Raw genomic sequence first — 26,132 nt, 5'->3', positions numbered from 1 at the left:
GTGCAAATAACAATGAACAACACAATGCAAATGGGAACAGGAAGCCATTACAGCTGAATCAAAACAGTCAACATAGTTACACCCATCACCAAAGTCATAGCAAGCCTTTCAAAACACTGCAGCACCTCTCTATTGCATTCAACTTCAGCACATATCCATATTACAACACAACACGTCCTTTTGACTGCTGTGCCTCGTGTAGTGCTAGTATACCAAGTCTGCGTGAGCATTTCTGACACTGCTTCTGTGCAAAATATCAGATCAATTACATTGCCAGGCAAAATGTTTTCACAACTCAGGAACCACATCAACAACATGATGTAAAGCTCCTAAAATCCACACAGAAACTATGTAGAATATGTCAGAGAGGAATGTACCCACCCCTCTTCTGCCTGCGCCTCTCCCCTTACCCCAGACCCCGCCCCCATCCCCTTGGCCCTCTGCATACCACTTGAGACTCCTGCTCCTAATATAGACCCAACTGGTTTGTGGGACAGGCAGGGGGAGAGGAGTCTGCATGTAGCAGGATCTAGCGTTTATTGTTGGGTGAGTAGTGCCCAAGTCTTTCATGGAGAAAATACTTATCAGGCAGGTAAGTCATGGTACACGAGTTGGCCGGATTTGTGTTTGAGAAGTGTGTGTAGGACTGAAACATTTAGGTCTACAAGGAATAAAGCTGGGGTAAAAAGTCTGTTGGATTGTAAACTGTTTTTGGTTTAGAGCTTAGTTCAACTTGATCCTGAATGTTTTCCCCTCGAGCTTCATTCCAGCAGGGATTTTAGAGCACATTTATCAAGGTGTTATAGAGTGTGGTTGGTGTTTTTTTCTGTTGGTCTAGATCATGTTTCAAGAGATGCGTGAAGAATTGAAGAATTCAGGTAATTCAGGTAACCTTCAGTGTTTGTGTGTGTGAATGTACATTTGTGTGTCTGTTTCATGGAATGAGGTGTATAGGGGATCTATAACTGTCTGTGTGTATGTGTGTAACTTTGTCCCCACTTCACCTACCCATAACTTCAGAGGCTGATGCTGAGATATACATGAAGTTCATGAAAAGTCATTGCTGCTATGAGGCCATTCCAACCAGCTGTAAACTGGTCATATTTGACACAACACTACAAGTAAGAGTCCAGGGTCCTGTAACCCACTTGTATGTTGGAACTGAACAATACAAAATAATTTGGGGGCAAAATCAAGAGTCCAGGATCGTGTTCAGTAGGGCACATCGTAGCAAAACATCTTACAACAGGTTACAGGAAACTAAAATCTGTGTTCTTATTTGACAAATTCACGTAGTGCCTCCCCGTTTCAGAACATGTTCTTCCTGCTGAACTCAACCCAGATATTTATTCTCCCTCCACTTCCCAAGGGAAAGGTCATGGTCCCTTTTGGTATGACATTTCAAGTCAGAGTTCCTGGAACTACAGCTACAGTTATAGCGGTTTTCCCTGCAGCAATATTTCATGTGCAGCCTTCTTCCCTAAAGCATACTCACTACTAAGACCGGTGTTAACTGGTTGTGTTAAAGAAATCCTATGTTTGCAGGTGAAGAAAGCCTTTTTCGCTCTTGTAGCAAATGGCTTGAGAGCTGCACCTCTCTGGGATAGCAAGACACAGAGGTTTGTGGGTAAGAGAAGAGATTAGGGGGTGCTCTCTTGCTACTTGCTTATGGCAACGCAATGCCTTGAATGATTGCAAGCTTTGGCTGGTTTTGGGGGTAGTGTGATATGAAGACTAGACACTAGCGGGTATCCATGCCAATAGTGATAAGAACTCTATTGTCCTCACAGGTATGCTGACTATAACAGATTTCATCAACATTCTCCATCGTTACTACAGGTCCCCATTGGTGCGTATCTGAACCAAATGCAAGTCAATATCCCAGTCATTAGCATGTTTCACATTTCATGTCCAAATCATCCCAATGTGTCTGAAATGGATTGTGTAGCTCAATAAATGTCCTTAAAGATGATTTGGACATTTAACATGCAAAATGCTAATAACGGGGATATTGACCTGCATTGATTTTTGGACAAAAATTCTTAAAAGTTTGCCTTTGGTGACTGTGGCCAGGAAAAACAAAACCAAAGCATGGATTGCTGTCTTTCCTTGTCCATACATTTCTTACATGGTAAGGAAACCATTTTGTAATTTGGGTGGACTATCCCTTTAAGCCTAGTCCTGGCCTATAAAGCATGTTCAATGGAGACAAGATCATGGTTGTGTGAATAACACAGAAATCATTCATCATAATTTGTCCAATATGTTTCCCCCCCTCCCACAGGTTCAAATGAATGAGCTGGAGAGGCATCAAATTGGAACATGGCGAGGTGATTCATTCAAGTAAATAAGCTAGAGAAAGCAAATTATACATTGTTCTATGTCTATGGTATATACATACATGTCTTTCTGTAACTTTCCCTTCTGTTTATTTCTCTCTCTCTGCAGATGTGTACCTGCAATACTCCAACCACTGTCTTCACAGTATCACTCCAGACGCCAGGTGAATCTACGCAGCTCTCAGCCAAACCAACTCCTGTCACCTGGCTTTGCCTGAGTTGTTACTTTTACTGATAACTTTTTTTAATGAGTGACAGACTAAGGAAATTGAGGCTGGGATTCAGTCAATTACAGGCAGTGTTCTGGGTTGTGTTCAGTAGGGCACACTGTAGCAAAACGTTTTGCAACATGACCCAGGTGCGGATGTTGGTTGTGCTCTCCAGGGTTAGACACAGTGACTATAGGCCTACTCAGTCTCCCCTCCTCTCCTTTGCAGCCTCTTCGACGCCATCTATTCCCTACTGAGATATAAGATCCACAGATTGCCGGTTATCGATCCCGTGTCCGGAAATGTCTTACACATTCTCACACACAAGCGAATCCTCAAGTTTCTCCATATATTTGTAAGACAACATGACTTGAAGATGTCTGTGTGTTTATGCTCATATCATATGGTCATCCATTTCAAACAGTGGTGTTGTGAACTGTATGTGTTGCTTTTACAATCCTTGTGTTCCTTCTTCTTTAAAAAAAAGTATTCTACACAGAAAGAGACAGTCCCAAAACCCTGCTTCATGCAGAAGACGATCCAGGACGTTGGGATCGGGACATTCCAGAACATTGCCACGGTCCAGCAGACGGCCTCAGTCTACGATGCTCTGTCTGTGTTTGTAGAGAGGAGGGTCTCCGCACTGCCCGTAGTAAACGAGCAAGGTGGGTTAACCAAATCTCTTGTTCAAAGTTGAACACTGACTAGTACAGTATGTGTATGTCCTTACGTAGGTGCCCTTCAAAATAAAGTTTAACTTGTAAGATGTAGGTAGGCTATGTATCTCACTGTCCTTTGTACACCAAGGCAAGGTGGTGGCTCTCTACTCCAGATTTGATGTGATTGTAAGTACCCCAAAGCTGCCCATTACAGTTTAATTCACTTGAAAACAATACAAAATAAACCCCTTCACATCTTTGTTGGTGCATTGTTTACATTTTTATTCTTCCCTCCGCTCCTCTCCTCTTGTTCTCGGAGACAGAATCTGGCTGCCCAGAAGACATACAACAACCTGAACATGTCCATGCAGGAGGCCATCCAACGGCGCTGCTGTTTCATTGAGGGCGTCATCAAGTGTCTCCCCGACGAGACCCTGGAGACCGTCATTGATCGCATAATTAAGGCTGAGGTTAGTGTCCCACTCTGCTCTCATCAGGGTTGTGTTCATAAGGCACCAAATGGAAGAAAAAGGGCTGCATCAGGGAGGGACTACTTCAACGTGTCCAATTAGGAACACTTGTTATTTTTGCTACGGTGTGCACTACTGAATATGACCACGGTCATTTCCTCTATCACAGCGGCCCTGTCTCTCCACTCCACCTACAAGTTTGTTTAAAAAAAGACATCAAAGTAATGGGCGCTGATATGCTGTAACATTTAGCTCTATTAGCCCACACAATGAAATAGAGAGTTATGAAGGTTTTTTACATTAGGCCACTAGTATTTAAATATATTTCAATGCATTAGCTGTAGACTGTAAAAGTATTAGCCCTCTGTTGCTTACTGCTCTACTCTACTTAATTACCGGTAAGTCCGTGTTGTGTAACCACGACCAACCCTTTCCCACCACACACTCCCATCCTGCCCCTATCCTCTCCCCCTCCTGTCCCCATTCTGCACCAATTGTCTCCCCATTCTACCCCATACTGCCCTCATCCTGTTCCCATCATGCCCTCCATCCTGTCTCCATCCTGCCCCATTCCTCTCTCCATCCTCTCCCCTTTTACTCCTCATCCTGTCCCCATCGTGTCCCCATCCTTTCCCCTCAGGTCCATCGGCTGGTCCTGGTGGACAAAGAGGACGTGTGCAGGGGGATCATCTCTCTCTCTGACCTGCTCCAGGCCATGGTGTTAAGCCCGGCAGGTATTGACGCCCTTTTAGCCCCTTAGCACCTGTGGGAGTCAGACCACCTTGCCCTACCTCCATCTTCTACCGCCTCTAGCCCCACCTTCCTGGCCCAGGTATGTCCACCCTTTTTCTCTCCTCTCCCCAATCCCCCCCAGTTCACTGATTGGCATCAGACACACTTCTTTGACCCCCCACAACAGCTACTGCTGCTATGTTTCTCTGAGCTTCAGCCACATATCAACCCCCCACCACATACCCTGAAGCACCAACATGCAAGTGGGCACACACACACAGACTTTCTCCGCAAAGGGTGATGATGATGACCTCTGACCTATCGTTCCCTGCTTGCCTGATGCATGGGGCGCAGTATAAATCCAATGATTTTCAAAAGGACTGGAATCTTGAAGATTCCAAGCCTTTGTGGTTGACATTCTATGGACTAGCTGCAGCTAAAAGGCTAAGTTACAGTATGGCGCTAGAGGAATGTGGTGATGTATCGGCATAAAGATTTGATGATATCTGATTTGATGGCACCCTATTCCTTATAGTGTACTACTTTTGACCAGTGTCCATAGGACTCAGGTGAAAAATTAATAAATAGCTTGGCTTGTGCAAGCCAAAACGGTTCATCTCCTGTTTCTGTAGCGTGAGGCAGCTTGATGTACAAGTACAGCCCCTGGACAGGACACTAGTCTATCTCAGGTCAGTAGTTCATTATATATAAGTAATAGGGTGCCATTTGGGATGCAACCATGTTGTTGTTAATTTGCCTCTCTCAGATTGGTTTTTATCTATGGCATGAATCTGTATGGAGCTTATTATCTATTTATGCTGATATAATAAGAACACACTTTGATGCACACCTTTTTTTATCCTATGCTTTGGTTATAATCATTCCAATCTTTGATAATATTGCTTACCCACTATTGTTTTTTTCTTTTCCAGAGATTTCAAGCAAATCAAACTGAGATCACTAGAGGACAAAGTGAAGGCCATGGTGGATGAAAAGGGAGACCGTTTTCAAAATGTCAACATACTGTTGTAGAGAAAAACATAATCCGAAACAATCAGCTGTATCAGTTGAGTTCAATAAAACACAATAGTCATTAGTTACATTTGATCAAATTGACGATGTTACTTTGTGTTGCGCTGAATTTGTGCTGTATTAAACATGTTCAAATCAATTTGACTTGTTTTTTTATAATGGACTTGCACAATGGATTCTACTGTTTAATGTAAGCTTTTCAGAGAAACAAGTGGAGATATAAATATAACTTGTATTTTACGTAACAATGGATAGTACTATCCAATTTATCCAGCAGATGTCAGTAAATAGCTATCGTTTTCGCAAAACCAAGAGCAGTAAACAAGGAAGCACGTGACATGCTGAGCCAGTAAACTGGGTTTCCATTAGATAGCACAGCTATAAAGTCTTAATTTGCTATATCGTAAGAATTCATGAAAACAAAATTTTAGATTTTTGGTCTTAATTTAAGGTTAGGCATAATATTAGCAGTGTGGTTCGGGTTCGATTTAAAATCCCATTTTAAGACGAGCAATTGTAGAAATAGGCGGGGTTTATGACTTTGTGGCTGTAACAACTAGTGACCACCCAGTAACATCGGTTACTACTTTTTTTGTTTAATCCATAACGGCCTTCGCGGATTTATCCGCCTAGCCATACCCCGTGATCACCAAAACAACATAACGTGGTGGAAAGATGGCGAGCGGAGAGGAGGCTAGATGCCCCTCTGTTTCTTCCGTACTCGAGGACCTGTTCCCTGCCGGAGGATCAGAGCAAGTATGCGGGGATGGGAACCCTGAGCTCGTGCAACTGCGGGAGCGTCTTCAAGGCTGGCTATCGCAATATGAGCCTTTGCTGTTATGGATGCAGAGGCTGCTTGTTTGGGAAAGGCCGCTCTACAGCATCTTTGTTGCTCTCACGCTGAACACCTTGTTCTGGTAATGCTAAATAATTTGTAAGAATCACTCATCTAATCAGTTATTTTGCACTGAATAGGAAGATGCACTATAGCTAATGTCTTAGCTTGATAGTAGTAGTAGCTAGATTGAATGACAACGATAATCCTCGGACGACAGTGACGCGCTAGCTAGGTGGCTAATTAGCTATTTAACGATGTCAGCTGGTAGTTTGGTATGCCAAAGTTTCCCTACTATTATCGAATAACGTTTCACTAAATATTCTACATAAGTTACAAGTGAGCCATCTTTCAAATAACAGTAACTTACCTAGCTAACATGACGTTTTGGAGCGTTCGGATAGAAATGTGTAAATGTAGAACAAGGAATCATGACGGCTGTATTCATGGCTTGTTACATCTGCAACGTTAGACAACTGAACGTGGCCAAGTTTTATGTATTGTCCTGAACCAGGACAGGGGGCTAGCTGACAGTCTATTCACTCGTGGCTAACTAGTGAACTTGACTAACATTGGTTACATGTTAAAATGGCATGGGTTTGTTTGTTTTTTTACAGGCTTCTGTCTTCGACTTCCCTGCGTCCTCTCTTTCTCCTGAGTCTTTCCATTCTCGGGCTCATGCAGCTGGAGAGATGGAAGCATAAGTTACCTCTTACAACAGGTAAGTTCATAAACTCTGCAAAAAAGAAACGTCCTCACTGTCAACTGCATTTATTTTCAGCAAACATAACATGTGTAAATATTTGTATGAACATAAGATTCAACAACTGAGGCATAAACTGAACAAGTTCCACAGACATGTTACACATGCCTCTTGGAGGGAACGTAACACAAATCCCCGTGGGTTGAACGAGGTATATGACTGTTGGGAAAAAGGGGCTGGATGGAAGCAAAGAAAGTTAAAACCCCCTCTCCTACCCACAACTTACCTAACTAGCACCACCTGGCGCATTAACCAAAATACAGGGGATGGTCTGCCCAGGTCTTACCTAGTGTGCATAGACACAGTACATACTACGGGTATATGTATGCCCGCAGGCCACTTGCCTAAACACTCCCAAGGTGCCTTCCCCTTCCCCCCTGGGAACAAAAACAGAATAATACTAACGTGAACAATTTCAATCACCAAAACACAGTCCTTGTGACAAAAACATATCTCAGCAGGACCGGCTACAAAATCTGTCTGAGCAACAACCAACACAGGACATACCAATAAGCTCTCTCTTTCTGAGCACAGGAACACTGGCTTATATACAGCTGGAGAAGGAGTCTGTAGAGTCAGACAGCTGTATCCCCTGACGAGAGGGCGAGGTCAGCTTTTATCTGCAACTTGAGCCGACCAATCAGCTGCTTGGGGGAATCCAGGAAGCCATTTCCTGAAATACATGCATACAAACCCACAACAACAGAGACTGGGGAACGTAACACATGTGACTAACAGAAATTCCATAATGTGTCCCTGAACAAAGGGGGGTCAAAATCAAAAGTAACAGTCAGTATCTGGTGTGGCCACCAGCTGCATTAAGTACTGCAGTGCATCTCCTCATGAACTGCACCAGATTTGCCCGTTCTTGCTGTGAGATGTTACCCCACTCTTCCACCATGGCACCTCCCAAGTTCCCGGACATTTCTGGGGAGAATGGCCCTAGCCCTCACCCTCCGATCCAACAGGTCCCAGATGTGCTCAATGGGTTTGAGATCCGGGCTCTTCGCTGGCCATGGCAGAACACTGACATTCCTCACTTGCAGGAAATCACACACAGAACGAGCAGTATGGCTGGTGGCATTGTCATGTCAGGATGAGCCTGCAGGAAGGGTACCGCACAAGGGAGGAGGATGTCTTCCCTGTAACGCACAGCGTTGAGATTGCCTGCAATGACAACAAGCTCAGTCCGATGATGCTGTGACACACCGCCCCAGACCATGACAGACCCTCCACCTCCAAATTGATCTCGCTCCAGAGTACAGGCCTCGGAGTAACGCTCATTCCTTTGACGATAAACGCGAATCCGACCATCACCCCTGGTGAGACAAAACCGCGACTCGTCAGTGAAGAGCACTTTTTGCCAGTCCTGTCTGGTCCAGTGACGGTGGATTTGTGCCCATAGGCGATGTTGTTGCCGGTGATATCTGGTGAGGACCTGCCTTACAACAGGCCTACAAGCCTTCAGTACAGCCTCTCTCAGCCTATTTCTTTTTACCTTTATTTAACTAGGCAAGTCAGTTAAGAACAAATTCTTATATTCAATGACGGCCTAGGTAGTGTCCTAAGTTTTCATAACTGTGACCTTAATTGCCTACCGTCTGTAAGCTGTTAGTGTCTTAATGACCATTCCACAGGTGCATGTTCATTAATTGTTTATGGTTCATTGAACAAGCATGGGAAACTGTGTTTTAAACCTTTTACAATGAAGATCTGTGAAGTTATTTGGATTTTACAAATTATCTTTTGAAAGACAGGGTCCTGAAAAGGGGACATTTCTTTTTTTGCTGGGTTTAGAAGGTGCATGCATGCATTACTCATGCCACACCCACTCCTGGCCCTGGGGTCAGTGTGAAGTCTGAAATGCTAGTATAGGTCACAATTTGATAAGATGGTTAAATGTTAGTGCTGTCGATTTGGATTTGATTTTACATATCATTGTTCTGATGACTTTGATTACCAATCCTACTCTATGAAGTCTAAAATGTATTGTTGATGTTGGACTTAGATGAACAAATCTGTGCTGTCTCCTCTCTCCACTACAGTTCAGTATCCTGAGGCCAACCCATTGGAAAGGTACACATCTTGACTCAAAGGTCCAATGCAGCTGTTTTAATCTCAATATCAAATCATTTCTGGCTAACGATTAAGTATCTTACTGTGATTGTTTTCAATTAAAATATAACAAAAATAAACAAATAGCTTCTTAGCTAAGAGCGATTTCTCAAGCAAGAATTTAGCTAGGAGTGGTCTGAGTGGGGAGGGGAACATGTAACATTAGCTGTTATTGGCAGAGGTTTGGAATTCTCTTTCTTATTGGTCTATTAACTAATTTAATGCATGATGATGTCACCATGGAAGGCCTAAACTTCATCCCACCAAAACAGGCTGAAATTGCAGGCTGTCTTTTCAAACAGCTCTTACACTAAAAGGGCATTATCTTAATTTTCACAGTATAATTCCAACCTCATAGTGTGGAAATATAAAACACAGGACAATAACAATGTTGACTACACTGGGCCTTTAAACACATCCTAACTCACCCTGCTCCTATAACACCTTCAAGCACTTTACTGTTAGTGACTATCATGTGATTATTCAGGCGTTTTCCCTACTTGTTTGATGGTCTGTGCTTGTCAATAGCATCAGGGCGCACATTTATAAAGAGTAGTAGAAGAGCTGATCTAGGATCAGACTCACTCTATCCATTGTAACCTGATCCTAGATCAGCACTCCTACTCTGAGATGCTTGAATCCTTTTAGATCTGGCTTAGTACTGCTTGTGTTCGTGTGTTCATCCCACAGTCTCTTTCTCTGACTGCAGAGAGACCATGAATGTGCAACCCCGGCTCCTCAGTATTCCAGAGCTCAGCCACCACCTGGTGGAGAGCTACCTCTACTGCTGCCTCTTCGTCCAGGAGATGCTGCAGTACAAAAGGCAGAACCATGGAAAGGTATGTTAGGTTTGTTGGCGGCTCAGTGGGTTAAAGCGCATTGCCTCCATCAGGGTTGTGGGTTCGATTTCCACGTGGGCCACATATACTGATTGTCATTTGGTATCTGGAGGTCGACGTGTATTAACTGTTACCATATTGTTATATTATAAAGTGGCTCAAAGTCATGGTTTATCAAAACATTAAATTGGTTGAGTTGCATACATTTTTTTGTATAGCTGAAGCAGAGGAGGCTGGTGGCAGGAGCTGTAGGAGGACAAGCTCATTGGAATGGCTGGAGTGGAATTTATGGAACGGCGTCAAATGTGATTTCCAAGTGTTAGATACCGTTGCATGAATCCCATTACAGCCATTACAATGAGCCTCCTCCTATAGCGCCTCCCCCATCCTCCTCTGATCTGAAGAGGTATTTGTTGAAGTAGTTGTCCCTCCACTACATTAGTTTCAGCCAACTTGCAAGTTTAATGACACTGCGTCTCTTATCTCCCTCCAGTTCTGTGCCATGATGTGCTCTGGCTGTTCTGTGCTCGCCGTGGTGGGACACTACGTACCAGGAATCATGATATCCTATATCGTCGGTGAGCTGCTTTGCTTTTTCAATTATTTTTCCTTGTTTTTCACAAAGGCAAACAACCAACCAACCAGTATGCCAAAGGGTGTGGTTGTCTAAGAAATGCAGTGCTACTGCATAACAATTGCCAACCAAAGTTATTGCCAATAACTTCTAAATGCAACCTTCATACCATCATTGATAGTGTTGCCATTCCCCAACCTGGAAATGTATTGTGATTTGGCCATATGTGATGCTCAGTATTCCAGGATTGTAGTCAATAGTGCGCACAGTAGCCAAACATTTGCAATGGGAACCGCTTACGCCACGCTGTAGCGTTTGGAGTAAATGGTTTCCGTTGCAAAATGTTTTGCTACGTTGTTCACTAATGAATACAACCCTGAGGTATATCCCTTTCTCTGGTTAAACTAAAGATGGTGTGTGTTCCAAATGGAACCCTATTCCCTATATAGTGCACTACTTTTGTCCAGAACTCTATGGGCCCTGGCCAAAAGTAGTACACTATGTAGGCAAAGCGGTGCCATTTGGGATGCTGTGCTTGTCATGGTGAGTCAAAAGCCATTTAAGTGCCATGTTGAGGTTGTTTTTTTGTCCTGTGCCCAGCGCTGAGTGTGTTGGTGTGGCCTCTGGTGGTGTACCACGAGCTGATCCAGCGGATGTACACAGGCCTGGAGCCCATTCTGATGAAACTGGACTACAGCATGAAGGGAGACACGCAGCACCGCAAGCACGATAAGAGGAGTGAGTTTACACTGTGTGTGTGTGCGTGCGTTGTCTGTCAGTGTGTGTTTGATGGTGTGTGTGTGTGTGTCTGTCTTTTAGTGGGTGTGCCCTGCCATCATTCACATGTCACCAGGTCCTCTATCTCTCTAGCTGTGAACACTGAATGTCAGGGTTGCCTGGGAAATCCTTCTCCTCCCGGTTTGTGGCACTGGTGTGGCAGCTGGAGCAAATTTATTTTCAAACATGTAAGGATCCTGTCCACGGATCCTTAAAGGCCTTAAGTCTTCAAATGTCTTAAATTGTACTTTTAAAGGTCTTTAAAAAATGCAACAGCGATGACTACAGTGTTTCCGTTATATTATGCAGCTGCTAAGTTGTTGCCACCGCGGGAAAAACAAACAAAATTGATAATACTCTGGGTGCACTTTCAAGACATATCCACATATACGCCTCTGTGAGTCACGTCGTTGCCAGAGGAGAGAGCAAGGTAGCCTATGCCATTTGAAAACACTAACTAGAGGTGGGACAATAAACTGTTAATTGCTGACGCCCTGCTCGTACCGAAGCAATTTTGCTTCTGTTTGTAATTTCGGTGATTAGGCTACACAACGGTCCTGCTGATTTTTATTTGGGGGGGGGGGTTCTAAAACCGTTATTTGGTCAACCGTAATGTGCATTAACATGCTTCCTGCAATGAAAGTATCTACCCTGTCCATGTTTCTCACTCCCGCTCCCCTCTTTGCACATGGATTGAAGGGAGAGATTAATTCTGATAAGCGCAAGCATACTGGAAGTTGAGCAACATTTCAAAATATAATTGCGTGAAAGACAGTTTTTCAAACTACTGTTGTTAAGCGACTCAGCTTTATTTGCGTAACAATTATTTCTGAACTGTCAATATAGAGGAAAAAAACAAACACAGTATGGAATTGAGATGATTTGCCAACAGAGCGGTGAATTTTACAGTGAATACATCAAGTATGCTACCAATGGAAAGTTTTTGTAGGACGTTTCATTTACTGTTAGATCAACTGTATGGCTAAAGAAACGATCATATTTAGCAATCTAGCTAACATGTTTTGAGTTCCCACTTCCTCAGTTGGTAAATTTATGTAGCATAGGCTATAGCCTAGGCCAATATATATGCACAACAAATATACAGGCAAATTAATATCTAAAGAGACAAAAATATCTAATTATTCTGGATCATATTTTGAAATATTGCACATCAAAATATCCATCATGCACTCGCTGAATATGTTAGATGAAATGGCATACTTCTTTACTTGACACTGGAAAGTCAGTCTAGAGCCCTCCTACTTCGCTACCTTGCTTCGAAGTATAACCATTTGATACCTGGTTCACTTAATGAATCAACTTTTTGGTTGTAGTCTAATTGTTATAGCGTAATACCCCCAGAAGAGCTACTGTGTGTGTAGACTTTTGTTCCAGGCCCACTAAAACAAACCAGACTCTACAAATGAACTGCTCAACAGGACCTTGTTAAGCTGACTCGGGTGTGTTTGAGCAGTGCTGGATTAAAAGCCTGCACACCCAGTGGCCTAGCTCTCCAGATGGAGAGTTGACCATGTGTTTTGTGCTGTATATTTGACCTTTTTAAGGCATTTTTTTATCGTTATGGTATTGAGTATCATTATACTAAGCTGGTATTGATATCGAAGCCAAAATTCTAGAAACGTAGTTAATGATTAGTCAATTGGGGTAGCCTAACAAATACAGATGGGCAACCCCATGCTTCAGCCATCTATAGTCTATCCAGTAGCCACTATGCTACTACATTCATCAGGCTCAATACTAAAATAGCACACCTGCCTGATAATGAGCCACCTTTGGTGAAAGAGCCAGCCCTAAAAATATGCCTTGTTGCCAACATGAGCTCATTTCTGGAGAAGAATATTAGCTGGTGTGGCGCTCGCAGACCTCAATTTGTATTAAATTGCATGCCAAGTGACATTAAAAATCCTTAAATTCAACTTATTGGATCCTGTAGTTACCCTTTAAACTGTGTGTGTGTGTGTGTTGCAGAGGTGAAGAAGGAGGTGGAGGAAGGGGATGAGCCCAGGGCTGAGACAGAGAGCGAGAGCGAGGAGGAGCTGTCCTGCTTTGCCCCCCTGGTAAGCACCACATCTTCTGCCATCTTGCACTAGGATCATGTGTGTGGACATATTTACCTATACTTGTGGGGACCAGAACAAAAATTTGACTAACTAGGGACATTTTGTCGGCCCCCACAAGGGAAAAGGGCTATTTCTAGGGATTAAGGTTAGAATTAGGGTTGGGGACAATATTCCCTCATTTATTTCGTCACTGAGCAAATTTCAGGTCTGCTGAGCTTAAACTTGAATGTTGTGAAAATTCAGTGGAACTTCCAGTGCATGTTTACTGTGAACACTGAGGCTGGACCTGCTTTAAATTAGTGTTTTTAACAGTGACAAAGTAGACTACTATGGCTATTTGATCATAATGTAGTCTTACCAGAATGGCCTACCATCAAAAACAACAGAGAAAATGCATCCCAAAACATTTTAACCTGGAAATAGCTGTTCTATCATTCAGCCAATGTGTGATGTTCAATGTAGGCCTACATTCTATGAGACTTTTGGGTGGGGGGAATAAACATGCAGGGCTTGACATGAACCTTTATCCACTCAGACAAGGAAGTGTCTGTTCTTAATGTTGTGACTGATGCAAGAAACCACTTTACAAGATAATATGCATTATTATTCACATACCATTATTACAGAGAATCAGACAAATTATGCTACCCTCTGCCTATTGTCTACTTAGCTTATTCAAGCTAAGATAAATACCGCACTGCCCCTTTAAGACAAAAACAATCTCTTTACCTTTCTTTTCTCCCGAAGTGTGCACATGTTCACTTCCCCTTATGGATTTGAAAGGAAATTAATGTTAATGGAAACTCCCTCTAGCCCATGCCTATAAATCAATGCTTTTAAACATGTATGGAATAGAACAAACGTACACTTCAGGAGGAATGAGAGATTATTCATACTTAACCAAGATATTCCCCTCAATGAAAGGCTAAATATTTGTTTTTTTACAGATTGTGAACCCAAGTTTCAATGTTGACATTCAATTGAGAGGATAAGAGGCCCCGTGTGGCTCAGTTGGTAGAGCATGGCGCTTGCAACGCCAGGGTTGTGGGTTCGTTTCCCACGGGGGGCCAGTACAAAAAAAAGTATGAATGTATGTACTTGTAAGTCGCTCTGGATAAGAGCGTCTGCTAAATGACTTAAATGTAGGATAAGACAATATTATTGCTTGACTTTGTAATAACCTAATTGGGCTCTAGTATGGGTTCTGTCGAGAGCCTTTCACTAAAGAACAATGGTGATATCAAAAAATTGTGCCATGTCATTGGTCAGGTGGATGCAAAGACCACAGCCCTGGCTATGGCCATCACTGACTCGGAGCTGTCTGACGAGGAAGCTTCCATTTTGGAGAGTGGGGGGTTCTCCGTATCCAGAGCTACCACCCCACAGATCACAGACGTCTTTGAAGGTAAGTACCCAAGCACAACAGGCCCTTCCTCCAAAGTATCTGTCCTGCGCAACTTGCATTTAAAAGAAAAGGAATGGTGTGTGTATTAATTAGTGCAAACCGAAGCAAAATGTTTTGCCCAATAAAGAAAATACTCACCGGTAGCCTCACCAGTCAGAGGCTCCATGTGTAGCAAGTGAAGTGGGAGATTTCTAATCAATGCTAAATGGAATTGGGCTACAATGAGCAACCAACTGGTAGGCTGTGGTTTCATATGAATAAAGTTGTTGTACACAAGGATGCCTCAATAAGCCTTGCTACTTTAGCTAGTTAGCTGGCAACTGAAGCTAGCTTCTTTACAAAGATTAGATGCAGTCAAGAAGGGCACTAGCAGATGGTATGATAACCTATGGCAGCAACAAGTTTGTCTAACTAGCGCGAGTCGTTTTGTCAACTTTCCCTCTCTCCCTCCAAGCCACACACACCGGCCCCTGCTCCCCTATCCCCCTCCCCCACCCATCCAAGCAGAGCGCAGCGCACCGGCTCTCAAGTTAACTCCATTGAAGTTAAGTTAATATATTTAATCTTTAAAACATGTATTTAGACTATCTGAAAAATCATGATATTATTCTAATAGTGAAATCATTTGAAATGCTCATCCCTAGCATATAACCCGATGTTAGACATACCTCTGTGTTAACTCAAATACGACAAGGTTCCAGTTTAACAACATTTACTCAACTGTATTAGCACAATACATGGTTGCCATTGCACTCAGGCCCGGTTGATCTACAACGAGATTCATGCGCAGGCGCACTAATAACAGTGATAGCACCTTAAACAAAAATATAGTGATACTTAAAAAATGAATTTTACAATCTCCCACTTTTTCTTTTAAAGACAAATAAACCATCAACAACAGTTAGATGTCCCAAGAATTATTTAAGTTCCCCATTTACAAATGGGTTGGGTTTCTTTGTATTGACAATGCTTCCAGCACTGAAGCGTGTGAAGTGGTTGATTTTATGTGAAGGTATCACACTGTTGGTCCAAACTCATGTAGATCTACAGCCACCGTTTCGTTGTACTTGGAAGCCAGTGGCAAACCGACAGTTGGCCAGGTCTTAGGTTTGCTGTATTTCTGACAAGTGTCACAACTGTTAACTATCTGCCATAGAATGAAAAATACTCATCATTATTCCCAGAACTGCTGAGTCATTTCTGAAGTCTGTTTAACAATACTTTTTTCCCCTTTGTGTTCATGTTCTGTGTCAGAATCTCATTTTTACATGGACACTGTGTGATGTCTTTGTCTAAAATGTTTACACAATAGTGGCCTGAGGTAGTAAGTTCAAGGGTCACTGGTTGTTTAAACATCACTGCCTTGTCATTTTTTTAATGTCTAGTACAGCCCCTGACTGCTTTGCTTAATAGTAAGGGGATATCTGTAGGGGCCACCTCTGTTTCAATGTGACACTTATTAGTCTGACCAATTTTTGCTGATATCATAACTCTCTTGGTAGAATGGACAATTCTCTCATCTCGGGGCGGCAGGTAGCCTAGCATTGGGTCAGTAACCGAAAGCTTGCTAAATCGAATCCCCGAGCTGACAGGGTACAAATCTGTTCTGCCCCTGAACAAGGCAGATAACCCACTGTTTCTGGGCCATCATTGTAAATAAGAATTTGTTCTCATCTGACTGGCCTAGTTAAATAAAAATGTAATCTCCAAATTTGAATGCTCTGTTGCTTGGTGTGTCAATCATATTTTCTACCTCTCATATTTAGTTCACTGACATAGTTATCAAGCCATTTTGCACCACAAACTGCATGTACATGCAGTAGCAATCACAGCAGATCCTAAGAACTCAGTATCAGAAGCAGATTGGTTTGAAAACACTGCTCTCTCTCTGTTTACATTTTCCTTTGTTTAACTTGTTCATTTTTTATGAGGACAGTCTTTAACCCAATGGTAAGTGCTTTGACAAAAAAAAACATTTTGATCTCATTCCATGTCTGTCCAGTGGATTTGTGCCGGGCAATGGCGCCCTCGTCTGGTTGTCTTGAGAATGTGACTTTTTGGCGCATTTTCTCTACTGCTTTGTGCAATATGCTGCGTCACTAGTCAAAATTAGTGCACTATAGCTGGAATAGGGTGCCATTTGGGATTAAACTTGTGTTTCTCGAGCCATCTGAGTTTTTGGAGCAACTAGTAATGTGTTTGGGTGGCAGGAGAAGGGTGTGGAGCCTCGTCCCAGATCGTCCCATCTGTTATTGGCAGGACAGAAGTCTTTTCACCAAAAATGGTTTAGTGCCGACTTCATTGATGCCAAAGTCAGCACAGTACAAGCAGTCAAAGCCAACTGTTTCTCCCTACCACCCAGACAGGCAGTATCTATCAACTTGAAAGCTAACACTGCATCCGGGAGAACCATCTCGTACTTGCGCATCCTATTGTATCTCTGTTGGAAATCAATGATGTAGTCCATAATTGCAACCGAAATGTCTCTAACACTGTCAAAGTTTGAATATGCCTCGTAGGCACGGTCTTACTCCTCTCTAAGAAACACACAATCCAGTGCTCTAATAAAAGTTCCCATACCGTCATCCTTGTTCAAATCCTCAACGGATATTTCCAGTGCTGTATCTCTAGCTCTTCCTTCGAGTGATAATACAACCGCAAATGCTTGCTTTTTCTTGTCCAGATTAGTAACCCGTGTCCAGATTCCAAGTTAAAATGTTCAACTTTCATACGACCTCTTCTCGTCGAAGCGAGGTGGCACATTGTAGACACTAGCCATCCACTGCTACCAACGTTAACTGAAATACGACAGACACAAAGACAATGTTCCCAGTTTTAACACCGTTTACTCAACTGTATTAGCACAATACATGGTTGCCATTGCACTCAGGCCAGATTAATCTACAACGAGACTCCTGCGCAGGCGCACTAATAGTAATAGCACCGTAGTAACAGAAATATATGGATACTTAACATGATGATCAATCTGATGCTTTTAAATGTGTGCAGAGAAAGGACAGAATTGGGTTGCATGGATTTTTATAATTGAGCAGCATGTTACATGTGTTCCACAGTCCAAATCATGTGAATCAAATATTGGCACTAGCAAAATTTGATTTGTCATTATCAAGATATATGCTGTTGACTCCTTCCTCATTCACTATATATCAGAATTGCATATTCAATTTTCTAATCACTATATATATATTTTTCTATTGTATTATTGTCTGTACTTTTGTTTATCCCACGTGTCACTCTGTTTTTGCCACTTTGCTTTAACTTGGCCAGGTCGCAGTTGTAAATGAGAACTTGTTCTCAGCTGGCCTACCTGATTAAATAAAGGTGAAATAATAAAATAAAAACTGTGACTCATCGACATGGCGTTGCCACAAGTAGGATATCGTAGATATTCACTCACAAAAAATATCTGGCCATGTGCAGGTGAGCTTCAAGCTGCTGCAATGTGACAGCCTTGCGATTCACACTCTTAGAAGTCAACCCAATATTCCGATTTACTTCATGTATCACTGACTACCTTTAACCCCATCCTCTCTCTCCTGTGACTGTTTTAGACCCGGACCAGCAGAATGTGCACAATGACCCAGAGGAGGCCTTCCTAAGGGACCGATCTGAATTCCCCTCGGTTGACGAGTTCCCCATCGAGCACAGCCTCCATTTTCCGTTGCGGGGCCCCGGTCAGAGCCAAGGGGACGGGGCTACGGCTGGGGGAAGAGAGCCCTCAGAGGCGGAGCCCATGAGCCCGGCCAGCCTCCTCCTCCAGCACCTGGCCTCCCCACTCCACTTTGTCAACACACACTTCAACGGACGTGGACGGCCGCCAGGTGGGGACCAGGGACCACTGCTGGGTGCTGGGACAGCGGAGGAGGTGGTGCATGGGGAAGTGGAGTCCCAGGCCCCGAGGCAGTCACTGGAAGCCCTGAGTGAAGAGATTGTGAACACGGCAATCTCCACCGTGGTGCAGAACACTCTGTCGGCCCTGCTATGCTCCACCGAGGACAGCAAGGTCCCCTCAATCGCAGATTTCCTGCCCACCGACATGCCCTCCAGCACCCTGGAAAGTCCCCCTGTCGCCGAGGCAGAAAAGGACCAGGATGCGGTCGCTGTGGAGACCGAGGAGAGGTGTGCTGAGGAGATGCCGGACGACATGTTTGTACCGACCGAGGACGAGGACTTTGAGCTTCTGGACCAAAGTGAACTGGAGGAGATGGACGAGGACCTGCTGGGTCTTCTCAGTCCTGATGGACAGGGGATAGTGGGAGTGGCCTCTCCCACAGACACACCCCCATCTCCGACGCACCAACCAGAGTCCTTCTAGCGTCCTCATCACCGCTCATACCCTACTGTTTTGTTTTATGTAGATATACATTGTACAGATATATATGTACACTTATCAAAGAGTCTGTGGTTAGTGGCAGTTGGTTAGTGATTGAGATCACTGTGGTTGATTCTGCCTTCACACTATCACTGTGGTTGAGTCCCAAATGGCACCTATTCCCTTTACAGTGCTCTACTTTTTACCAGGGCCCATAGGGCTCTGGTCAAAAGTAGTGCACTATAGCTAGAATAGGGTGCCATTTGGGATGAAACTTGTGTTTCTCGAGGCTTGGGCTTGATGGCACCTGTGTTTGACAGGGTTTTATTGCTTTTAACCAAGGGAACAAGCCATCTGAGTTTTGGGAACTACTAGTAATGTGTTTGGGTGGCAGGAGAAGGGTTTGGAGCCTTGTCCCAGATCTGTTTGTGCTCTATGTTGTAATGCCAAATGGAGTTGGGTATATTACAGCACAATCTGCAATGGGACCAGATCTACAACCACCCTTCTCAAAGGAAATTATTAAGATTATATGTGGATGGATTCTTTGAGAGAAAGAAAAGGTTTTGATTATTTTAATATATATGATATAAATTATTTATTGTCGTCATGTGGGAATTTTAAAGTAATAAAGATTCTCTATGGTCAGTAACCCAAGTCGATACTACAATCTGCATTGGATTTAGAGCTTCAGCAAAATACAAATGTTTTCATCATGTATGCACAAATACGTACATTTGGGAGTTTCATTGAAGGCAGTTTATTGACCAGCAACCCCTCAAGTAAATTCAGCACTCAATTGTGAAATCTCCCAAACAAAACTTAGTACTGCAGTTATTAGCCATACACAAAGGACTTATTTTAACTGTCTATTAAAATTACATTTCAGATTCACAATAATAGGTCTTTGAAATGTAGGGTGTATTGGACATCGTACGCACAAATACATGTTTGGGAGTTTTATCGAAGGCAATTTAATGACCAGCAGCCCCTCAAGTAAGTTCCACACTAAGCAAGATTGGGAGATTTCACAAACAATAATACATCTCTTTTTTTTTTAACCAGGTGATGATAAATAAATATTTTATATACAAAACGTATTTACTGTGGTATGCTGACAACCTTTTCAATTGCTCATCGTCAACATCCCAAAGGTCTATTTTGTTAGTTGCATTAATTTGCAAACATTACAGAATACAAGTGCTACTTCACCAATTGTTTAATATGTGTACAACTTAAATGTTATGGGTACTTAATACTCTTGGAAATCCCAGACCTAGGGAAAAACATTTGTAACATGGTGGGAGGCAACCAGTCTGTCTAGACTAGGTACCTTACAGCTAAAGGTTATTTATGCTGGTTTTGTCACGGCAATCCCACATACAACTGCCATTCACTATGACAAATTATTGAAAGTAATAGGAATACATGCATTATCTCCCCCAAAAGGTATGTTACCTAGGTCCTATGTAACAATGATGGGTTATAAATGTTGCAACCTGATGATAGGAATTCTTCATGTCATTAGTGGGAATTCAGCTCGACCCCAATATAACTAGGACAGCTTTGTTGCGGCAAGTGTGCCTATCTGAATCTCAAGGAGTGGGAGGTACTTTAGTTTGCGCAATAGAAGATACCGTTGCGCATAAACTTATATGTAGACGCAAATTAATGTGAATTAGAAAATGGCGTCCATCAATGTCTAGCCTAAAGTTCCCCAACCCAAGTTGTCCCTGTGCACTGTATTGTAATATAAACAAACCTTTTTCCTGGCCAATGCCTTCCAAGCACTTCTGTAAAAGTTACCCTCAAAATGAGAGCAATTTGTTACATTGCATGTGATTGCCAAGCACTAAAAATGCAATTGTCCTCTCAACTTGAAGGGAGCAAGACCTTGGACTTGTAGCAAGCATGCAATTTGTATGTTGCAGCTTTTATTAAACCAATGTCCCTTAAAGAATTCCGATAACACTACATTTGCTATTATGGAAATTTAGTGTGATTCATTTAAAAGGTAATTTCTTTTGCTATAATCCCACTGTAACCAACTATAAGATTAACAAATGTGTTATAGAAATGTTTGCCTATGCTTTTACTGCTTTTTGATCTATAAAGGCACTTAACAAGAACTGCATTGTAAAGAAAGGTATCTATTTTCAAATGTCTCTTGTTTATCAGAAACTACTCATCAGCTTGATCTTTTACATCTACAAAGGAACACAAACAAGTTCAGAAAATGCTGATAAGATTTATTGTAATTACAACAGGTTAAACACTGACAGCAGCTCTTTGTGCAGTGAAAGAATAAAAGAACAAACTGAAACAAGGGATGGAATGCATTTGAAATTGATTTTAAAATCTCTTATCCGTCTAACCCATATCCTCTTCTCCCTCCTCTTCAAACTCGCCCTCCTCCTCAGCGGTGGCATCCTGGTACTGCTGGTACTCAGATACCAGGTCGTTCATGTTGCTCTCGGCCTCGGTGAACTCCATCTCGTCCATGCCCTCTCCGGTGTACCAGTGCAGGAAGGCCTTGCGGCGGAACATGGCTGTAAACTGCTCAGAGATGCGCTTAAACAACTCCTGGATAGCCGTGCTGTTGCCAATGAAGGTAGCGGACATTTTGAGGCCGCGGGGTGGGATGTCGCAGACTGCAGTCTTGACATTGTTGGGGATCCATTCGACAAAGTAGCTGCTGTTCTTGTTCTGCACGTTCAGCATCTGCTCGTCCACCTCCTTCATGGACATGCGGCCACGGAAAATTGCGGCCACAGTGAGGTAGCGGCCGTGGCGGGGATCGCAGGCGGCCATCATGTTCTTGGCATCGAACATCTGCTGGGTGAGTTCGGGCACCGTCAGCGCTCTGTACTGCTGGCTACCTCTGCTGGTGAGGGGGGCAAAGCCTGGCATGAAGAAATGCAGGCGGGGGAATGGGACCATGTTGACAGCTAGCTTACGTAGGTCGGCGTTGAGCTGGCCAGGGAAGCGCAGGCAGGTGGTGACACCACTCATGGTGGCTGACACCAGGTGGTTGAGGTCCCCGTAAGTGGGAGTCGTCAGCTTCAGAGTGCGAAAGCAGATGTCATACAAGGCCTCGTTGTCGATGCAATAAGTCTCGTCAGTGTTCTCCACTAGCTGATGCACAGACAGGGTGGCATTGTAGGGCTCCACCACGGTGTCTGACACTTTGGGGGAGGGCACCACACTGAAGGTGTTCATGATGCGGTCAGGGTACTCCTCACGGATCTTGCTAATCAACAGGGTACCCATACCAGAGCCCGTGCCGCCTCCAAGGGAGTGGGTGAGCTGGAAACCCTGAAGACAGTCGCAGCTCTCGGCTTCCTTTCTCACCACATCCAGGACAGAGTCTACCAGCTCTGCTCCCTCAGTGTAATGGCCCTTTGCCCAGTTGTTACCTGCACCACTCTGTCCTTTAAACAAACAAAAAGTAACGCAATGAGATGTAGGCTAGGCGTATTACTATGGTAGAATCGAATAAGACAAGGTGAAATTAATTTGCAATTTCAAAGCATTTGCTCACCAAAGACAAAGTTGTCCGGTCTGAATATTTGGCCAAATGGTCCAGAGCGGACAGAGTCCATCGTGCCAGGCTCCAGATCAACTAGAATGGCACGAGGAACATACTTGCCACCTGAAACAAATGAACAATCACATTATGGGTCAGTAATTTGTGACAGATTTTCATGCAAATATTGTAAAATCCACATTAAGAAAATATGCGCATTTTCCCACCAGTGGTGTGTTTCCACCAAACTGACTTGTTGCGGATAAAAAAATCAGTGTGATAACATAGAGCACAAAAACATGTACTTTTTCACTTAAGTTTTTATATACCCCCAAAAAATCTAAAGTTCAATGTGTTTCCATCGCAAACTGTTGCATTAAATAGCAAATGTTCATACTCTGGTCTTGGCACATGCACTCTAGCCAACAGCTTGCAGATACAGTGCGGGTAGGCTAGTCTACATGAGATTTATTATGGAAAAGTGAGAATAGTTGTATTTGTCAAAAAGCAGTCAAGCCACCAGAATTAAACCCTCTTTTTATTGGAAAGGAACATCAAGATCTCATCTGTAGCCTAATAAATGGCATTGTTTCTCTGAGTCGGAGACCACATCATGTTGCGTGATTCCAAGTTTACTTCGATATGATGGTTGTTATCTCAATATTTGCACAAATGCATTTCCACCACCATTTCTGCGTTTCCACCGCCAATTTATTTTACCAACACAAAAAGATCCCACCAAGTCTAGCGTATTTTGTTGTTGACATTTGGAATGTTTACCGACATTCTGTTTCCATCAGGCCTGTCACGACATGTACTTTACTTGCATAAAAAGGTTGGATGGAAACCTGGTTAAGGTCTTTGCAGACTACGATTTTAGCCGTCTTATGCCACTATTTCTCCCGTCCTAGACAAAATGTCCACATTGTGAGCAAATTCTTAGGTCGTAAACAATTGTCTGACATCTTGGCTCGTTCAGTGTGACAGGGTCTAGGTCTGGCAATTTTAAGTACCGCTTCGTGCGGTCATAGGCTCATAAGCTCTGACTAAATTCTAGCAGTGTCTGAATTTTTGGGCCTTTATCGTGTAGTGTGTGGCTGGTGTTATGAGCCGATCCTGGTGACTGACCAATAAGAACACGGTTAGCACTAAGTATGCACACAATAATACGATGAATATAAGAGTAAAATTTAAATATTCAGCCTACATGCTGTGCAAGAATGATTTTCCTAATAATCTTTTTCACCTGAAAGATCTGAAATCAGGCCTATTTTAGTTTGGACAAAGTTTTCACATAAACCTTAAGATGCATACCTTGTTTTTCTGAACTCACTTCACTGGCACATAAACAGAGAAGCTTGAGCTGCTGGCACATTCCCAGATCAAAATATCAAATACAATGCTGCAGCTGACTGCAAGCCAATTTCAGAATGTGACTACAGAACAGAAGCAAATCCTACAACCTGGACAGTCGGGTCAATATTTTAATTTGATAATCACAATGTGTATCTTAAAAGACTGAAGGCCTTTAGTTAAAGAGAACACAGCATAATTTTGGAAAAATTTGAAAACTTTACAAGCGCAAATACACTTTAAAATCACTTCAACTAGCTGCTTTCAATTTGTATATACAGTATATTGTAATGAAACAAGCAGAGAGCAGGTCTCGAACCCTCGACCTTCTAGCCCGCTATTGACTGTGCCGCAAAAGCATGATCGAGCGGCAGAGTCGATATCCGCGCCTATAAACCCTGGGTCGTTGCAATATATAAAAAATGTCACAACGTAGTTAATTACCGCTATGTACATAGGGGATCCTTTTGAGTTAGTTACCTGTTGCCTCATTATAGTAGACGTTGATTCTCTCAAGCTGCAGATCGCTATCTCCATGGTAAGTGCCTGTTGGGTCTATTCCATGCTCGTCACTGATAACCTCCCAAAACTGCAAAAGTATGTTGGAGTGGTTAGTGGCACGTGGGCGGGTAAACGTTACTCATAGCGTTATAGCTAGCAAGCTAAAGTTAGGCGAAAGCCGAGCAGCCATCGAAAGTTGACCGAATTTTACTGTTCATATCAACTACACATTTCAGATAACCAAAGCTAACGTTAGCTAACGAACAAATTGCAAATACTTTAGTTTGTATTTACCGTATGAGCAGGCTAGCGACACAAAGTTAGCTAGTTAACGTTAGTTACTTTGAAAAATGCAACTGCGTTTGCAATAGATTTTCATTAAAAATATGCCCTTACCTTGGCACCGATCTGATTTCCACATTGACCGGCCTGCAGATGAACAATCTCCCTCATGTTAAAATCGAGTTTCCGAGTAAATTAATCAAGATCACTTGTAAACATATATTTAATCTTTACTACGCGCCTTTTTGTAAGCTTCTGTCTAGCGAGCCGTTGAAAGAGCGTGAAGGGAAATAAAGCTTCAGAGCACGTGAGGAATTTGTCTTCGCATGCATTTCATTGGCTAAATTAATATGACATCATTATCATACAAATGAAAAAAATGCTTGGGTGTGAGCAATGATGTGTGTGTAAACTCAGCAAAAAAAGAAATCTCTCACTGTCAACTGAGTTTATTTTAAGCAAACTTAACATGTGGAAATATTAAAAGTTGTTGCCAGTGATGTCTGGTGAGGACCTGCCTTTACAACAGGCCTACAAGCCCTCAGTCCAGCCTCTCTCAGCCTATTGCGGACAGTCTGAGCGCTGATGGAGGGATTGTGCGTTCCTGGTGTAACCAGGAACAGTTGTTGTTGCCATCCTGTACCTGTCCCGCAGGTGTGATGTTCGGATGTACCGATCCTGTGCAGGTGTTGTTAAACTTGTTGTTACACTTCACTTTTAGCTTCCTATGCCAACCGAAGTGCCTTAAAATGGGGTCATAGGGGCTGTTTCGAAGGGTTAAAAAGGTCAGATGTTTCCAAAACTTGTGTGATTAGGCAACCCTCATGAACTGTAAATCAGTAATTTCAGTCAAGGAGATGCCCGCTTGACCATAGCTCGCTCGGTCTGAGCGCAGCGACCGTGGAAAAAAGTAGGCCCATAATGAAGCCTGGACCTAAATTTCAAGTGCTTTTGGGTGACAGCGAGAGAACCGTTAGGGTTAGAAGCACAATTCGACCTCAGGAACGTTCCTGAGGTCCTCCCGATCTGTGCAAGCCTAACCTTGACCGTGTGGCATTAACCCTTAACAGTTGTTTTTTTCCATATCACCGTTTACAATGACATCTCTTCCCATATGAATACATTGCCTGCTCCCCTAAATTCAACCTGAAGCCTATGTGGGTTATGAATGCCTTATGAACCTGTCTTCGATGGCAATTCATCAGGCCACTATGAGGTCTACCTGTGTTGATTCTAAGCTTCCTGGAGCAACCGGAAGTGGTTAAATTCACCCTAAAGGTGTTTTAAAGTACCAAACCTGCAGTTTG

At 43.0% G+C, this 26,132-nt stretch overlaps 3 protein-coding genes across 10 annotated transcripts; 2 read left to right on the top strand and 1 right to left on the bottom strand.

Annotated features, from left to right (window-relative positions):
* The first annotated feature begins 462 nt into the window (after positions 1-462).
* Positions 463-5,580, top strand: LOC129859491 (5'-AMP-activated protein kinase subunit gamma-1-like). 8 transcript variants are annotated; one of them, XM_055929340.1, is made up of 13 exons: positions 463-592; positions 839-887; positions 1,021-1,121; positions 1,546-1,627; positions 1,791-1,849; positions 2,285-2,330; positions 2,449-2,503; positions 2,777-2,903; positions 3,036-3,213; positions 3,356-3,393; positions 3,531-3,677; positions 4,318-4,411; positions 5,342-5,580. In XM_055929340.1, exons 1-13 carry the CDS (start codon positions 569-571, stop codon positions 5,362-5,364), a joined length of 1,023 nt encoding a protein of 340 aa, XP_055785315.1. In that variant the 5' UTR covers positions 463-568; the 3' UTR covers positions 5,365-5,580. The 8 variants fall into 8 exon arrangements, 1 of the variants encoding a protein (XP_055785315.1); XR_008760175.1 differs by having other exon boundaries at positions 464-546; positions 839-878; positions 4,318-4,509; XR_008760174.1 differs by having other exon boundaries at positions 464-546; positions 4,318-4,509.
* Positions 5,581-5,836: 256 nt separating this feature from the next.
* LOC129859489 (reticulophagy regulator 2-like) lies at positions 5,837-21,491 on the top strand. The gene is made up of 9 exons (XM_055929338.1): positions 5,837-6,358; positions 6,894-6,997; positions 9,085-9,115; positions 9,864-9,993; positions 10,487-10,571; positions 11,168-11,305; positions 13,334-13,422; positions 14,695-14,830; positions 18,403-21,491. The coding sequence occupies exons 1-9, from the start codon at positions 6,117-6,119 to the stop codon at positions 19,164-19,166; spliced, it is 1,719 nt and encodes a 572-aa protein (XP_055785313.1). The 5' UTR covers positions 5,837-6,116; the 3' UTR covers positions 19,167-21,491.
* LOC129859490 (tubulin beta-4B chain-like) lies at positions 21,396-26,132 on the bottom strand. The gene is made up of 4 exons (XM_055929339.1): positions 24,940-26,132; positions 24,523-24,631; positions 22,705-22,815; positions 21,396-22,594 (listed from the first exon to the last, which is right to left on the bottom strand). Exons 1-4 carry the CDS (start codon positions 24,994-24,996, stop codon positions 21,534-21,536), a joined length of 1,338 nt encoding a protein of 445 aa, XP_055785314.1. The 5' UTR covers positions 24,997-26,132; the 3' UTR covers positions 21,396-21,533.

This window comes from Salvelinus fontinalis, chromosome 7 (genome assembly GCF_029448725.1).
Source record: "Salvelinus fontinalis isolate EN_2023a chromosome 7, ASM2944872v1, whole genome shotgun sequence".
In the NCBI taxonomy this organism is placed as follows: Eukaryota; Metazoa; Chordata; class Actinopteri; order Salmoniformes; family Salmonidae; genus Salvelinus; species Salvelinus fontinalis.
The sequence above is the reverse complement of the archived record's forward strand: the minus strand, read 5'-3'. Positions and strand labels throughout refer to the sequence as shown.

Bases quoted from the DNA above. Each gene is read 5' to 3' on its own strand.
- LOC129859491 (XM_055929340.1), top strand. From the start codon at position 569: ATGGAGAAAATACTTATCAGGCAG. The intron at 1,850-2,284 runs GTGCGTATCTGA...CCCCTCCCACAG, and splicing joins GTTACTACAGGTCCCCATTG to GTTCAAATGAATGAGCTGGA. The intron at 2,904-3,035 runs GTAAGACAACAT...TTTAAAAAAAAG, and splicing joins TCAAGTTTCTCCATATATTT to TATTCTACACAGAAAGAGAC.
- LOC129859489 (XM_055929338.1), top strand. From the start codon at position 6,117: ATGGCGAGCGGAGAGGAGGCTAGATGCCCCTCTGTTTCTTCCGTACTC. The intron at 6,998-9,084 runs GTAAGTTCATAA...TCTCCACTACAG, and splicing joins TAAGTTACCTCTTACAACAG to TTCAGTATCCTGAGGCCAAC. The intron at 14,831-18,402 runs GTAAGTACCCAA...TGACTGTTTTAG, and splicing joins GATCACAGACGTCTTTGAAG to ACCCGGACCAGCAGAATGTG.
- LOC129859490 (XM_055929339.1), bottom strand. From the start codon at position 24,996: ATGAGGGAGATTGTTCATCTGCAGGCCGGTCAATGTGGAAATCAGATC. The intron at 22,816-24,522 runs GTAACTAACTCA...CATTTGTTTCAG, and splicing joins CTACTATAATGAGGCAACAG to GTGGCAAGTATGTTCCTCGT. The intron at 22,595-22,704 runs GTGAGCAAATGC...GTTTGTTTAAAG, and splicing joins ACCGGACAACTTTGTCTTTG to GACAGAGTGGTGCAGGTAAC.